General features: G+C 44.1%; 1 protein-coding gene across 2 annotated transcripts in view; it reads right to left on the bottom strand.

The window, feature by feature from the left end:
- The window catches only part of LOC123499200 (leucine-rich repeat-containing protein 49-like), a 36687-nt gene that overhangs the window by 2738 nt on the left and 18056 nt on the right, over positions 1-15893 (bottom strand). Inside the window, exons 5-13 of one of the 2 annotated variants that reach the window (XM_045246930.1) lie at positions 14110-14209; positions 10383-10555; positions 8709-8834; positions 6886-7091; positions 5070-6481; positions 4862-4978; positions 4391-4559; positions 3677-3819; positions 2418-2429 (exon numbers count right to left, since the gene is read on the bottom strand). In XM_045246930.1, coding sequence (XP_045102865.1) covers positions 2418-2429; positions 3677-3819; positions 4391-4559; positions 4862-4978; positions 5070-6481; positions 6886-7091; positions 8709-8834; positions 10383-10555; positions 14110-14209 — 2458 coding nt within the window. The remainder of the gene's footprint in view (positions 1-2417; positions 2430-3676; positions 3820-4390; positions 4560-4861; positions 4979-5069; positions 6482-6885; positions 7092-8708; positions 8835-10382; positions 10556-14109; positions 14210-15893) is intronic. The other variant, XM_045246931.1, reaches the window with a different exon arrangement.

Raw genomic sequence — 15893 nt, 5'->3', positions numbered from 1 at the left:
ATTATTTATTTATTTATGTATTTCAGTATTTGTATGTCAGAATGCTGTAATTATTGGAAGACTGAGGATGTGTGTGAGATATGAAATAAGTAAAGGAGGATAATGACGCAAGAGTGATGAGATGACTGAAATGTAAATATGTACAATGAAGACAACAAGATATAGACATACATGAAAGAGAACACATACACACAGCAGGGACCAAACATCACCAAACAAACCAATACATACACTCATACACAAACACACACTCACACAGATACACAAGCACATACTCAAACACACATAACACACAGACGCCATGCAAGAACAGAACCACCACAAGACAATACAGTGAAGTGCATCCACCTCACACACCAACTCTTCGTTCCCCACACACACTTCTTGCTGCTGAGACAAGGAGTGCACAGGACAGAAGCTTGCTGCATGAGAGACTTTGCAGGGTGTACTGTGTTAGTCATAATGGAAGGAAACTCACGTGATTGCTGTCAGGAGGAAAGGTTATTGTGTACCTTTTAGTGCTACAGCTTGTATTGTCAAATGCTTCATATTCTCATTAGCACAGTTCTCAAGGGTCATAGATATTTTAACAGGTTCTCATGGCTTTTTTTCCCATTGATGGTGAAGAATGTGACTTATTGCTCTATCACTGCTCATGAAAGCACTCTTAAAATTTCCATAACTTCAATGAAAACTTCCTGAAAGTAGTTTAGGTTTAGATGAGAAGCTGAGGCAGTTAAGAATACAGGCTTATGGTGGTTCATGACATGATGTAGTGGTGGTATTGGAATTGTCTTAGTTAGAAAAATCTGTTATTTATGTGGAGTTTATCATCACAACACAACTACATATTTAGTTGAGGGTGTACAGTACATTCGTGATAGCCATCAGCTACTTATGTGTGAAATTACTTAAAGAGAAAACAGTAAGTGGATATGGAATGAGAGTTTATACATGTATGGGTCCCTTGTTGTCCCTGTTCCATCTTGCTGTGGCTGTAGTTAAGATGGGGTTTGCTGCCAGAGTGTATAGCATTGAGCAACGTCTGTCAGGGTAATGCTGGGTGGTGGGAGAGAATAACTGGATGGTTGAGGCTTGGAAGGGACAAGAGACTGACTGTATTGGAAGGAAAGAGTAGCATGGTAAGGAGAGGAGAGGTGGTGTATGTGGAAGTGAATTGATTACCATGTTACTTGAAACAGTGAAAGCAAAACAAACACTTCAGTTAGAAAGAATTAAGGAAAAACTTGAGGAAAGTAAGACAATAAGGAGACATGACAAAGATGGCACAGGAGACAAAATATTTTCAGCCATGAATGTGAGGAACAAAAGGATTATGATTATTTTGGCAAAAGAAATTATGGAAATACACAAGGCAAACACAACACTCATGTGAACTTTTGGTGGCACACAACCACTTTAGAAAGAGAGCACAGCAATACATGTTATGGAACAATAAGGATTTTTGAGCAAGAACTGAGAGGACATTTCGGCAGAGGTTAAGAAGAATGCCTCCTCCTTGGTGCCGTCTCGCTGGCAGCCGTGGGTGAGGTGCTGTCTGTGGTGTCCTTGATGGGGCCTTGGTGAAGCAACCAAGGCACCACAGCTCGGATGCATCACACATCTTGTTTAGTTACACAGGACAGATCAGACAACATATATTTAGGTCACTCTTGGTTTAGATACCATGGAGAGTCTCTGACCAGGTGTGTGGATGAAAACATTATATGTGTGAAATATTTTTTTATAGAGCAAGCAAGCTGTTCTGAATATGAGACTTTGGATTTTATTGAGAGGAACTGTTTAAATTCGGGAACCATGGTCCTTCCAAGATAAAATTGTGCACTTGGTCAATGACTTGTTTTTTGATCTGTTGGTGACCTACCAGTGTTGATCATGGTCAACTGGTGTTGAGCCTTTTTTAAACTGTTGAATCAAACATTGAACCCCATAGCTTTGTTGATGGAAGCCTGCTGGATCCTGAGAATTGTTTTGGCAGGGTAGCATCAAGCTTGTGTCAAAGCCTGATGTATGAACATTGCTCAGCTGCTTCATCCTCTCATGATAAGTGAAAATACAATGAGCACAACCATGCACACTGACTGCACAGACCTCATATAATATATACACATATAATGTATATATCTATATGGGCTTGACTCATTGCCACCAGACAATCAGACACTCCCCATGAGGCGTGTATTGTGCCACAAAGGTGAGGGTGAAGGGAGACCAACTGTCTTCCCCAAAAAAAGTCTTCATCCTGTTTTGAGGCGAATCTTGTCGCTCAACACAATTTAGCAAGGTTAGTTTAGGTAAAGCTTGAAGGCACATTTATGGAAAAGCGTTTAAAATACGGCAAGGCTTGAGGGCGTGGATGGCGGGAGGCTGGGCAGCCTCACCACACCTGACTCTACCTTTCGACGCCTCTGAAATGGGCCAGAAAGAAGGTGTTTGACGTGTGTGACCTGTTGCTGGAATGTTGTAGCTGCTGCTGCTGCTGCTGTTGTTGCTGCTCTGTGCCTATGCCATTAACACTATGAGGCTCAAAGTTAACATTATAAAGAAAAGAAAAAGACTGTAGGATTGGCATGGCTAAATCTACCACATCATGCTTCTTTTTGCAGCTTTGATCTACAAAAAATATAAGAACTGTAGTCACTATTTTGAATTGCTATGAAGCACTACAGCCAGCTAGAGTTGAATGCTCAGAGCACTAGAAGATCTTGGATAGGTTATGTCCTTAAGCTACTGGATGTCTTGATGTTAATTTAGATGTTTTATTTCCCCACTTGCCTACCTGGATGTTTGTCTTTTGTCCTTTTCCTTTCCTTGCCTTTCCTTCTATCTGTTTCCTCTGATTTTTGTGCTCATTTTCTTTTCTCTCCCCTGTATGTCTAGTTTGTCTGTCTCTTTGTCTGTCATCTTTGTTATTATTCTCTCTCATGGTTATTTGCCTATCATATATTTACTTTCTTGCCTGTCCTCTTCATTCTATCTTTAATACTGCACTCTGCCTCTTTAATATTTCTCAACATCCTTTCTTTGGTTTGTGGTCTCAGTTTCTTTCCTCTAGTCTTCTCTCACATCACATTCTGACCCATGTCTCATCCATCCTCTATAAACACACCATTCATATATTTCCATATTTAGTCAATCCACTGTTATACCATCAGTCAGTCACCCTTCTATTTGTTAGTCCATCAGCCCACCAGTCAGTTCACCCTCAGTCTACCACTCATGACTCACTACTTGTCAGTCCATCAATCAGGTCACCTTTAATCAAACCAGAGTTCCATGACATAAAATAAGTCCACAGTCATTTATACGAGTCCATAAGGTCTAATTCTTCAATAAGTCACCTGTATAAGTTAGTAAAATTATGTCCATAAGGATTCAGAAACACTGCTCTCTCACCACAACTATTTTCAAAAGCCACAGTGATGATTAGCCAGGTTCTTGAGAGTGTCTCTCCTGTTAGTAAGGTATAGATCTTATCAATCTGTCACTAGAACTATAAAATTATCCTAAGAAACCATATTACTTCAATCAAAGGCTTGTGAAGTAGAAGTGTAGTGCAGAAGTGTTTCAGAGTCCATTGAGTCACATAGAGTTCATAGTCCTCCCTAGAGTCACTTGTATGAGTCCATAAAGTCAGGGCAGTGATGGGGTTTACCTGAGTGAGGCGGGCAGCAGGGCGGTACTGCAACGCCTCCTTCCCAATGAGGTCCTGGAGGTGTGGAAGGTTGAGACGTGGACCCTCGTCCTCCTCTCTGCCTGTTGTGCCTCCCCCTGCATCCTGTGCCCCACCACCACTGCCTGCAGTGATCGGGGAAGTAAATCAATGTTTGCTGTATTTTTTGACTGATACTTGGCACATCCTTCCTTAATCACTAGTCACTCTGAGACGTTCAGTTGTTCTACAGCAATTTGCAGGCTTTAAACTGGGTTCAAATACAAAACCATTTTTTTTATTCAGCCTCCTTTCTTGAATATGCTTATAAAAATTTCATGCATAACTTTTTTGGTGTTGTTGATCGTTTTGTATTGCAGTGAAAAAGTTAAGAAATGTTTTTTGCTGGAGGAGGAGAATGATAGAGGAAATAGAGAGATGAAGAGAAGGAACACAAGATGAGTGAGCTTTAGCCTTTTGATATATGAAGCATCCTGATAGAATGTACTGTACATAAGCATTAGTATCAGTATTTGTAATAAATGTTACCTAATCTTTGAGTATTTAAAGCCTTCTAGCAAACATATATTATATATATCATTTATATATATCTTCTTTAAACTTTTTCTCTTATTTCTACATACATTCCCTCTTACTTCTGTCTTGCATGTTCACTTTCATGAAGCTCATCCCTCCAAGTGCCCCATGGAGACTCACCTGGTGGGGGTGAGGTGGAGTCATCAGCTGGGTGGTTTTGGTGGTGAGGGTGGTGGTGGTGGTGGGAAGAGAGGAAGGCAGCCAGCTGGTCTCGTGGGAGGCAGGTGAAGGCCAGCTGGCTCAGGTGGCTGAACATGACGGCAGCTTCTGTGCGCTCCTCCTCATTCACCTGGGGAGAGAGGTACATCCAGTGAAGCAGAAGAAACGTGTCCCTTGCCCCACAGTGTTCCTGGCAGCACCACCAGAATGTGAAGTATGATAGTTTATAGTAATGTTTGTGTTCCCTTATTGAGGTGGTCACCAAGGCAGCAATTATGACCAGCAGGTCATTGCTTCCTTACCAGAGAGTGTTTGAGTAGTGTGATGTAGTCCAGTAAATATCTGTGGAGTGGCCACACTGACTTGTGCCTCAGTAACAGAGTGAATGTATAGCAGAAGGAGTTGAGTGTGTAGTGAGTGAGTGACACTGACCTCTGTGCCGTCAATGAGCCTGAGGCCCCAGTGAGAGAGCCGGAACACTGCATACAGCCGCCAGTATGGGATTTGTGTGAGTGGGTTGCCTTCCTTGCCCACTTCCAGGGAGGTGACCTGTGTGTGTCAGAGTGAGTTGGTGAGTCAGTTTGAAGAATGAGAGTTTGAGGCATTTAGTCAGAGACACAAGAGTGGACTGAACACCAACCTGATGCAGCTCGGCGAGGGCATTGAGCTGGCTGCACTTGGCCAGATGGGTCTCCACAAAGATGAAGTTCTCCAGGCGAGGAAACTTTACCCGTAATTTTGGGAAGATGTCGACAATGTCGTCATAGTTGATGTACTGGAACCGTGCAGTGGTTGCTGCCGCCGCCATGGATTTCTCCCAGGCCAGGTCGGTGCAACGCAGGGCACCCTGGCCATACAGACTCAGCCGCTCACCCTCAAGCTCTGCTAGAAAGTTGGGTCCCTGCTCACGTAGGATCCCTGTGCTGCTTTGGCCCACTGCAGAGACAGACTTGTCAATCTTCTCAGCAGCGGGCCGCTCCTGCTCTTTGGGCCGGGCCAGCGGCACCCGCAGGTCAGCCAGGCTGTGTGGTCCCCGTGGGGCTACTGCAGGGTTGGCTGCAGGCTCCCCCAGGCTGGTGTGTGTGACAGCAGTGTTGGTGGTGGTGGCGGTGGCAGCAGACTCAGCGTCTGAGCTGGAGTCGATCTCCGAGGGCTCTGACACAGCATTCCTGGGAGATAAGGGCACCTCGGGGCTCTGGACCGGAAGACTGAGATTAGACCTGACTCTGGTTATGGCGGCACTCACCACCTTGTCTGGCAGGTGACCCGCACCTCGCGTCCCATCACTTTTCTTCAGCACTTCAAAGTTTTTTGGGTTGCCTCGCTTGCCACTCTCATTGGCTATTATGCGAGGCACCGTCTTCTCAGTTGTCCGTGGGCTGCCTAGTCGGCCGCCACGACGCCCCACTGGCAGGCTCTGCACTGGCAGCACACTGCGTGGTGCCGCCTCCAGAGTTATCCTTTCCCCACCCCGCCCCGACCCACCCCATGCCTCACACCCTCCTCGCTGTATCTCAGGAGTCTTTGCTAACTTAACCTTGACTGCATTGTCCTCCTCAAAGGAAGGCTTCTTTTTTAGAATCCTCATGTCCGTGTAGGACTTGCTCCTTGGCAGGTTAGCCTTGTCAGCACACTTGGCAGTAGTTTTCTTAGAAACTTTCTTTATACTCTCTGAGGCCGGCTTTGTCTCCTTGTCTGTGTCAGCCTGAGAGGCGGTAGGCTGTGCCGGCACCTCAGTGAGCCGCTGTTTGGTGGCTCGGTGCACCAGACTCACGTCGGAGATGCCGCTGGAGGTGGCAGAGGAAGCCAGCGAGGCGCGATCGTCCTCCTGCTGCTGCTCCTCAGTGGCTTCAGACGGGCTCTTTTCTTCACCACCTGCCTTGGCCTCCTCCTCCCCTTCCTTCTTTTTGGTGCTTCCCTCCTTTCCTTCCTTCTCCTCCTTCCCCTCCTCCTCTGCCTCTTCTTCTTCGCCAACATCAGATACTGTGTCACCACAGAAGCCACTGGAGGTGGTGCCGTCACTGTCCTTGGAGGGAGGCTGGTCGCTGGTGCCTGTGTCAAATAAAAGTCATAACTCACACTCTGGTGACAGTGGTGTGGTTTGTAGAGGTAGATAGTGGTTTTATATTTTCACATTATTTTACATTATTTATAATGTGTAAAATTCATGTCTGTGTCTGAGGTGCCAGTCTCATCCAAATGGATTATTCAGAGTTGAAGAAAAAGAGTCTTGGAAACTCCCTCTTGAAAAAAATTTGAGTCACAGGAAGAGGAAAATAGAAGAGCAAGTAAGGAATTCTTGATTTTACCATAAAAAGAAGGAAAGATTGAGAATACTGGTATCTTTTGCATTAGAGAGGTCAATAAAATATGGGTAAGAGAAAGAGGAAATATTTGTGTGGCTATTTCATTATCTTAAGAGGAGAACTAAAGAAACCCAGGCTGAGATGTCTTACTGGTGGAACTCTCGCTGGGTTTGCGGACAAGCTTGCGGTGCTGCCTCTTGAGCACCTGCCAGTTCTTCATGGCGTTGGTGATGGCTGAGTTCCTTTTCTCTTCATCACTGATGCGTGTTGCTTGCAGGCGCTCCTTCTCCTTTGCCTTCTGCAGCACCTTCTCTGACTGTCGCCTTGTCTCCATAGTCAACTCCTGATCATCCAGCCTGTGTGTGAGGAATATAAATATTGCTAGTAGTGTGTGGTGAGTGAAGAACATTGTTAGTGGTTGTGTGCAGGGATTTCATAACTAACTGCTTCAGTACTGGGACACATTTTTACCACGAGTTTTGTGTGCGATTAGACGATTTTAATTACATTAGGAAGTGTCTATGGAGGTCAGAAAATTAATGGCCAGAGCCTTCACTACTTCAATCCCCACATAAGTTTCTGAAGCTGTATAAAATCACCAAATAGTAACCAGAGTCAATATGGAAATGTGTCATGGTACTGAAGGGGTTAAAAGTGTTTGTTTGTGTGTACGAGGATTTGAGGTAGGTTAAGGTTGTCCATATCTAATCTCAAGGTGTGTATGTTACTTGTTTTCACCACTTTTGACCCAACTCATCCTAGGTTTTAGCACCTCAATTTAAGGAGCTGGATTTCTTGACAGTCTTCTTCAGTTAGGTTCAATTGTGTGTGTGTGTTTGATAATTTAGTATACTGTATTTCCTTTATTTTTACAAGTTTCTTCCTTATTTGCCTCATATTTTCTTTCCTTTCGTATCTTCCTCCATGCTGATTCTCCCTCTCTCTCTCTCTCTCTCTCTCTCTCTCTCTCTCTCTCTCTCTCTCTCTCTCTCTCTCCTTTTCCATTTTTTTCCTTTCTTTTTCTCTTCCGTTGCTTCATCCCCTTATTTACTGCGCCACTTTTCATGTCTCCCCCATACGTCATCTTTCCCTCCTCTCCCCTATCCTTCCGTCTCCAGTGGCTCCTACCTTCCCCCTTCTCTTCATATTTTTCTTTCCTATTCCATCCTTCCCTCCCTCTGATCACATTTTTTCTTGGTTATTATTTATCACCCCTCTCTCGTCCCCCTCGTCCTTTCTTCCCTTGCCCTTCCTTACCAATTATCTTCGTGTTTTTTATTCCATACTCCATTATGCGTCCCCTCTCTCTTTCTCTTTTTCTGTGTTTATCTCTGCATCACTGCCCTAGATTGTGTGTCTCGTGTGTGTGTGTGTGTGTGTCCCCTTCATTCATTCATAACTACTATTACATTTATGATTATCTTTTTGTTGTTGGGTGCTGCACATTTTCTCTTTATATTATCTGTTGTTCTGTTTATCCATTCATGTTTACTTAATTGCGTCTATCTATCGATTTGTTTTATCTATGGATCTCTTTCTCTGTTTATACATCTATCAGTCTATTTAATTTCATTCTCGTTTACATCTGATATAATTTACACCAGTTTCCATGTCTATTTTATGATCATACGCATCTATTGTCTCCGTTGAGGCATATATCAATATTTATATTTAGTTACACATCTAGTCTTCATAATTAACACGAGTCTTTACATTCAACTTTGACCATTTCTCTCATACAGTATAGGCTACTCAGGCCACGTATCTATCAGTCTATTTCAATTCAGTTTCATATCTTTACATCTATCTTGTCAATATTTGCCTTATCTCTTTATGCATTTACTTATTTTTTCTTAGATATATTTTTTCTTTAATCTGCATTCTAGTTTCTTAGTCTATCTTTTTCACTTTTCGCTCGCCTTCAGTCACACATTATTCATCTATCTTTTCGTGTCTCTGCAATCTATCTATACCTCTTGAGCCTGTAGAACCTGGCGACGGTGTGGTGGAAGTAGTGAGGCTGTCTGCTGATGGGGTTCTCCTCCAAGGATAGTTCTCGCAGCTTGAGGCAGTTCTGGAGGCAGGCAAGGTCTTCATATCTGTTTTGGAGAAAGGAAGGAAGGAAGAGTGGCGTGATATTAGCAGAGAGAGGGAGTGAGGACATGGAGGTTATAGGAAATTTTCATGTTTTTCTTGTTGTGGAATGAAAACTTATATATTAGGGGCAGAATTTAATGCGAAAATCTTGGCTCACTAAATTTCGTAGTGAAGATATAAACTATCGAGTGATGATATCGATTTATTGTCCTAGGTCTATTTTTTCATAATCATTTTCATCTTCGTGTAATGAGAACTTGTATAAAGGACGTGATTTAGTACGGGAACCTTTCAGTATAAGCAGAGTCGTTACCCCGCGACAAGAAGTGAACCAAAAGCTCCGTATTTGGAAACGCGACGCTTTCTCAATACAAAATCGTATTAATGCCATTAAAAATATAAAACTAAAAAAGGAAAAAACATCTTAGAAAGATGTAGCTGTAACTGGAGGCTTCTGAATGTAGTGGAGGTGCGGGCAAAAGTGTTCCAGAATATAGTTTTCCATCTCGATGGCAAAGAGAGAAAAATGAAAAGGATAATCATGGAAGGGAGAGAAGTAGGATGATTTAGTATATACTGCCCTGTATCTCCCTTTTCCTGATTATTTTCACATTGAGAATTCGCACATTAGTGGATTTATTCAAACGATAGTCTTCAAGTGTAAGTAATCCAATCTAACCAGGTTTAAATTTCCCGTTCAGACGATCAGCTCAGTCGCAATGAGTGAAGCAAGTGAACCGTGTCAGGCGTCGAAGCGCGAGGGTTTACTTACACTGGCTCTGAGTGGTGGGCAGTGTACGATGGTCAGTTATGTAGTGTTGTGATAAGAACATCTAATTCACGGTGTTGTGTGTCTTCTGTGGATTGACTGATGTATTCTACTGTAACGATGTCTGAAGCTAGCGTTAGTGCTTATAGAGAAAAGAGAAATGCAAAGTGTTTGGAAAAAGTGACAATAGACAGCGAGTGCTGGAAATATAGAGCGAACCGGAGAAGATACGTTGCAAGAAAACAAGAAAGCAGAATTTAGCAGATGGTGGAGTTCTGAAGAGGCTGCAGTAAGGTGTATAGTATTATTGTTGTGTGTTGCAGTTTTCCCCAATTAATGTTTGTGTATTTCTTGGTATAGATTGTGGTATTTTGAGTGCCTGTGATAGAAAGATCCAGCTTGTTGAAATTTTTATCATTTATTTATAAAGTAGTCCGGGAAGTTCGATAGATGATCAGTTATATAGATGATAAATAAATAGAAAAGGAGGAAAACCGAGGAAGTCAAAAGTTGCATTAGATTATATTTCTTGATCAAAGAAAAATTGAAAAGGAAAATAAGCCACAGTAAGAAAAAAACAGAAAAAAAACTGAGGAAACCAAAAAAGTTTCGTTAGATTATATTTCCTGACAAAAAAAAAAAAAAAAAAACGAATTGACTTAAGAAAAAAAAAATCGAGGCTAAAAAAAAAATCGAGGCTGTCAAAGAAGTTTCGTTAGACTACTCTTCATTACCAAGCTTGTTCCAAAAAGTGTACATGGTGGCCGGTAGAGCAGCCTACCTGTAGATCTCATTGTAGCCCATGAAGACCTTCTCGAGGCGCGGCAGGTAGTGCAGGTCGGCCACGGTGCGGATCAGGTTGCGGCGAAGGTTGAGCTCCACCAGACAGTCGAGGCCCCGCAGCCCCGTCACGTGTCGCAACATGTTGCCCGCGAGGTTCAGCAGACGCAGCTCCTGTAGGGACGAACACAGAACTTTGGTACAGCTTTCCTTAATCACTAATTACTCTGAGACATCTTCAATTGTTCTATAGTCATCTCCAGTCTTTAAACTTGATAAAAACAACAAAATTTATTCTTCTTAATCCTTATGAGGCTATCAACCTTCCCTCCATTCCTGTGACTTATCTGTCTTCATCATCCCTTCATCTATATACAATTCCATTCCAGCACGGCTGTCACTCATCTCCCCATTTCCTTCACCCTTGAATCCATCCACCCATCATCCCTGTCTTTGTGTCTCGTGCAACACCCGACACGTGAGACCTTGTCGCTGCAAATTATCCCAGACCTTCCGCTTTGGGTCATCCGGCGGTGGCGTGAGATCGGCGGAGACATTTGCGTGAGACAGCGCACGTCCACCCCTGGTTGCGGCAAGTCAGCTTTCAAGTCGACCCCCGCTAACTCCTCCCTTCCATCCCCTCGCTGGCCCCGCCCCGCTGTCCCCACACCATTAACCGGGACAGAAGGAGGTAACTGCAGATCGTGTCTTCAAACCGTGACGTGCATGCATGTGGGGACCGTATAGTCATTGTCACCAAGTCAGGCTTCGATCCCGCTCACTCTCTCTCCCCTTCATCCCTTCACCAGCTACCCCTCCAGCCGCCCCATCTCAGTAACCCGGATAGTAGGTAACTGCATAATAACCCTTGTCTTCTAACCGTGATGTGCATGCATGTGAGGACTGAGGACCCCACGAACCCCCCTTTTTTCACTCGGGCTAGGAGGCGGCGACCCGTGTCTTTCACCAGTATTCATAAATGCTTTGCTCTCTCACTACGACTATTTTCTAAGGCCACAGATGGTTACCCGGGTTCTGAAGAGTGTTTCTTGTGATAATGATATATAAATCTTGTTAGTCCTTCCAGCGGAATCGTAAAAACACCCTTAAACACCACAAAACTTCATATAGAGCCTTCTGAAAGTGGCAGAAGAGTTTCAGAATAAAGACCTTTTCGAACAGTGATACGCATGCATGTGCGGAGTTGAGGACATTTGTTTGATGGTTGTCTCGAGGCCGCGGTGGTCATGAGACGCCCAAGTGCTGACGAGACATGCAATCTGACACCGACAGTTATTTATAGAATGAATTAATGTGTGCAGTTGAATTTATTATCACTCCACAGGATAGGACCTTACGCTTTCAATTAGCTGATGGAAGTGGCCAGGTGATACGGAGAAAGAGATGACTAGTCCCTGCGCTGCTGTTATCTGCGTTACTGTTCTTCCTATGTCATTCTTCACTGTCTCGTTGCAATCACCTCTCACTCTCTCCTAACTCTATGGACTTGGATGTTCTTAGGGTTAGTGGAAGTTACATAATAGTCGATAGAATATATATTGCATGGTCACTGTTCTTATTTACATGGGATGATAGTTTTCTTCTGTCGCAGTGGATTCTTTTTTTTTTCTTTGTGTGTGTGTGTGTGTGTGTGTGTGTGTGTGTGTGTGTGTGTGTGTGTGTGTGTAGCCAAGACAAAATATCTCGTCTTCGTTTTCATTATCTTTTCTTATTTTCTTTCACCTCCTCCTCCTCCTCCACCTTCTCCCTCTCCTTCTCCTTCACCACCTCCTCCTCCACCTTCTCCCTCTCCTTCTCCTTCACCACCTCCTCCTCCTCCTCCTCCTCCCCTCCCCTCCCCATCCCCCTCATCCTCCTCCTCCTCTTCCTCCTCCTCCTTTTCCTCCTCCTCCCCCCCCTCCTCCTCCTCCTCCTCCTCCTCCTCCTCCTCCTCCTCCTCCTCCTCCTCCATTTCAAGGCCACTAAACCAGCTTACATCACAAAAAATAGTGCAGCAGAGTAAAAATCCCAATAAATTTAACTTTTCCCTGCACGTGCTGAACTTCCACTGGCTGCTCGGGTGTTCACTACAATGTTATCCCGCTATTATCGTCTGCATAATCTCACGGAGACTTCAAGGGAGGAGAGTTGGACGCTGGAAGGCTGACACGTTCGTCCTCCTTCTCTCTCTCTCTCTCTCTCTCTCTCTCTCTCTCTCTCTCTCTCTCTCAGTGGTTATTTCCCTCACCAGACCTGTTCCTACCTTCTTTAGTAGTTCATAAGCAGTTATCAGAAGATTTAAAGGTCTGATTTTGGTTATTTCATGCGTTATTCCTTAGTCCTTTTCCTTTCTTATAGGCTCATGCTGTCTCATAACTTCTTTTATCTATCATTTGCCTAGTTTTAGATATCTCCTTAGCTATTTAGTTGTTCCCATACAGGCATACAAAGATATAAAGATAAGTTTTTGGTTATCCTATCGGTTATCTGCAATTTTCTCAGTTACGAAGCGTGATGGTACAGTATCTTCACTCTTCCTCGCTTTTTAGTCCGCAAGGTACAGCATCTCCTTTCCTCCACCCCATCCCTTGCCTGCATGATGGACGCAGAGGCCACAGTGCATTGCGAGCCCATTAAGGTGACCAGGCTATTAATTACACGACTGAGGGGCCTTGCGTGTGCTGCCTTCAGAGTAACACGACACTACGCCCCCTCTCGGTCTCTTCCCTAAGGTGCGCTGTGTCTCCGCGGCTATACTGCTACTATTAGCGCATTAATCTGCCTCTAATCGTTGTGCTACATTATCGAAGGAAGGCTTAGGTACAGCGTTTAATTAACCTTATAGCGTCTTTGTGATGGTGGAAGGTGTGTGGTGAATGGCTGAGGGAGTGAGGCGCCGCAGTGAGCCAGGCTACGGCAGTTTGGACTAAGAGGACTGCGGCAACCAGAATAACTTGTGGTGCACGCGGGCCTTCACACACGCTGGCCGACGCTGCTGCTGCTGCTGCTGCCTTTCCGGGATTGTTCAGATGCACGCCACGCTGTCTGGTGGGGATCCCGGCGCACGCAGGCAGCTTGTCACGCCCTGAGCTGTTCTTCCTTGCCTACGAGCCTCTCTCTGCCTCCCGACCCTTCCTTCCCTACTTTTTTTTTTCTTACTCCTCGTTGTCTTAGCCTGTTCCTCCCTGAGTCTCACATAAAACCTCTCTACTTTTTTTTTTTAACGCTTCTTCTTTATAGCCTACTTCTTACTGTTTCTCAATCCCTCCTTTTTTTATTCCAGTTTCCATAGTCTATTCTTCACTGCTAAATTATCTTTGTTTTTTACTTTGTCTACATAGCCTATTGCTTCCTGCCTCTACCAATACATCATAGCCTGTTATTCCTCCCCTGCCTCCAAATCCCTCCTTGTTTTTCTATCAGTCTTCATAGCCTATTCCTTCTACCCTTACAAATTACCCATCATTGTCTTTTTATTGTTTTCTCTTAGGATTCACATCTCCATATTCCTTCCCTGAAACCCAACTGAACCTTGTCTCACGAACACATCCATCACTGCATTTTCACTCATCCCCTCATTACCTCTTGCCTCCCAGCTCATCCTTTCCCTTATACCCATTACGTCTTGTTCCTTCTCGTCTCCTTCCTTCCAGTCTGTCTCGAACTCCTTTCTCCATCCCTCTCTGTCTCTCCTTATCTCTCTTGTTCAGTCTCTGCCACGTTGTTACCTTAAGGTGGGCGAGTCCCTGTAGGTGGTGGAGCTGGTTGCCGTGTAGATCCAGCACTTCTAGTTTGGTGAGGTGCTCCAGCCCGTCCAGCCGTGACAGTCTAGGGATAAGAGAGGAAATTTGTTGGTGTTGCTGTTTTTCGTCATTTTTTAGGGGTGGGTTTTGTAGTTGGAGTCGTTGTTGTAGTTGTTATTGTCGACTCTTATGGTTGTAATGTTTTTTTTTTTTCATTCTTTATCTGTTGTTTCTCTTTTTTTTTTTTTTCAAGCCACGTATGTTAAATCTCTCTCTCTCTCTCTCTCTCTCTCTCTCTCTCTCTCTCTCTCTCTCTCTCTCTCTCTCTCTCTCTCTCTCTCTCTCTCTCTCTCTCTCTCTCATATATGTTGCCATCCTTTTTCCATAACTATTGTTCTCCGCATCACACACACACACACACACACACACACACACACACACACACACACACACACACACACACACTGAGTCCATTCCGCTAAGTCTGAAATAGTATATAAGGTGAGAGCAAAAGTCAATAACCATCACGGGATTTAGAACATGTTTCCTGAAATTTGCTCACCATTGACTCGAGGGGAACAGTGAACAGACGCTCGAGGGAGGAGGAGGAGGAGAAGGAGGAGGAGGAGGAGGAGGAGGAGGAGGAGGAGGAGGACAAGGATAAGAAATTATTAAAGGCAAGAAAGACGTAGATGAAAACGAAGGCAAGGGAAAAGTAGAGGAAAAAGGAGGAGGAGAAGAAGAAAGGAAACAAGAAAGGAAAAAAAAAATAAGAGGAACATTAAGAGACAAAAATAGATTCGGATGAAAATGAAGACAAAAAATAAAGGAGAGAAGGAGAAAAGAAAACAGAATAAAAAGAACAGTAATGGAGAGAGAGAGAGAGAGAGAGAGAGAGAGAGAGAGAGAGAGAGAGAGAGAGAGAGAGAGAATCAGTCAGTCAGTCAGTCAGTCAGTCAGTCGGGATGAAAATAATAGGGTACAGAACAGACTGAAGAAGGAAAAAAGACAGGGAACGAAGAGGAAAAAGAGATGATAGCAAGAAGAGCTGAGAATGACAGGCTAGGCAGTTGAATGACAGGGATGAAGAGGCACGAAATATTGACAGGGGGTGAGTGACAGCCTGACAGAGCAGTGAATGACAGAGCTGGAGGAAGTGAAGGGTTTACTTTGGACTGTGATGGAAAGACGGGAAAAGCTGAAAGGGGAAGAGGGAACCAGGGAAGACTAAAAGAGGTAAATGAGACAAGAAGGAAGGGTGAAGGTGAACAGTGAAGGGAGGAAAGGAGTGAAGGAGAGTGAAGGAAAGAGAGACACGTAGGGTAGGGATGAACAACAGTGGAGGAAAGAGAGACAACAACGAATGGAGGTGGAAAGAGAGTGAAGGAAGGAGAGATGGACAGGGTGGAGATGAAGAACGGTGAAGGAAGGAGAGACAGTAATGAAGGGTGGAGGTGAAGGATAGTGGTATGGACAGGGATGCGTGACAGGAGAACAGGGGTGAGTGACAGTGGTAAGATTAGATAAGAAAAGTGCCGCTGTTTTTCCTCCTTATGCAATGTCCTTGATTTATTTCGATATAGGAGAAATATATAAAGAACCAGTGAAGAAGGCAATGCTGATACCAGTTATGGGGATAAAGGCGTGTGGGTAGACAGAGAATAGGATGGAAAGACGTGCTGAAGTGTGGCAATAAACTTGGACTATAAGAAGAGACCGCATTGAATAGAAACAGATGGAAGAAGTTAACTCGAGCGGCTGGTCTTACT

The sequence above is a fragment of the Portunus trituberculatus genome, chromosome 49, assembly GCF_017591435.1.
Source record: "Portunus trituberculatus isolate SZX2019 chromosome 49, ASM1759143v1, whole genome shotgun sequence".
Lineage (NCBI taxonomy): Eukaryota > Metazoa > Arthropoda > Malacostraca > Decapoda > Portunidae > Portunus > Portunus trituberculatus.
This window is presented reverse-complemented; position numbering and strand designations above follow the sequence as displayed.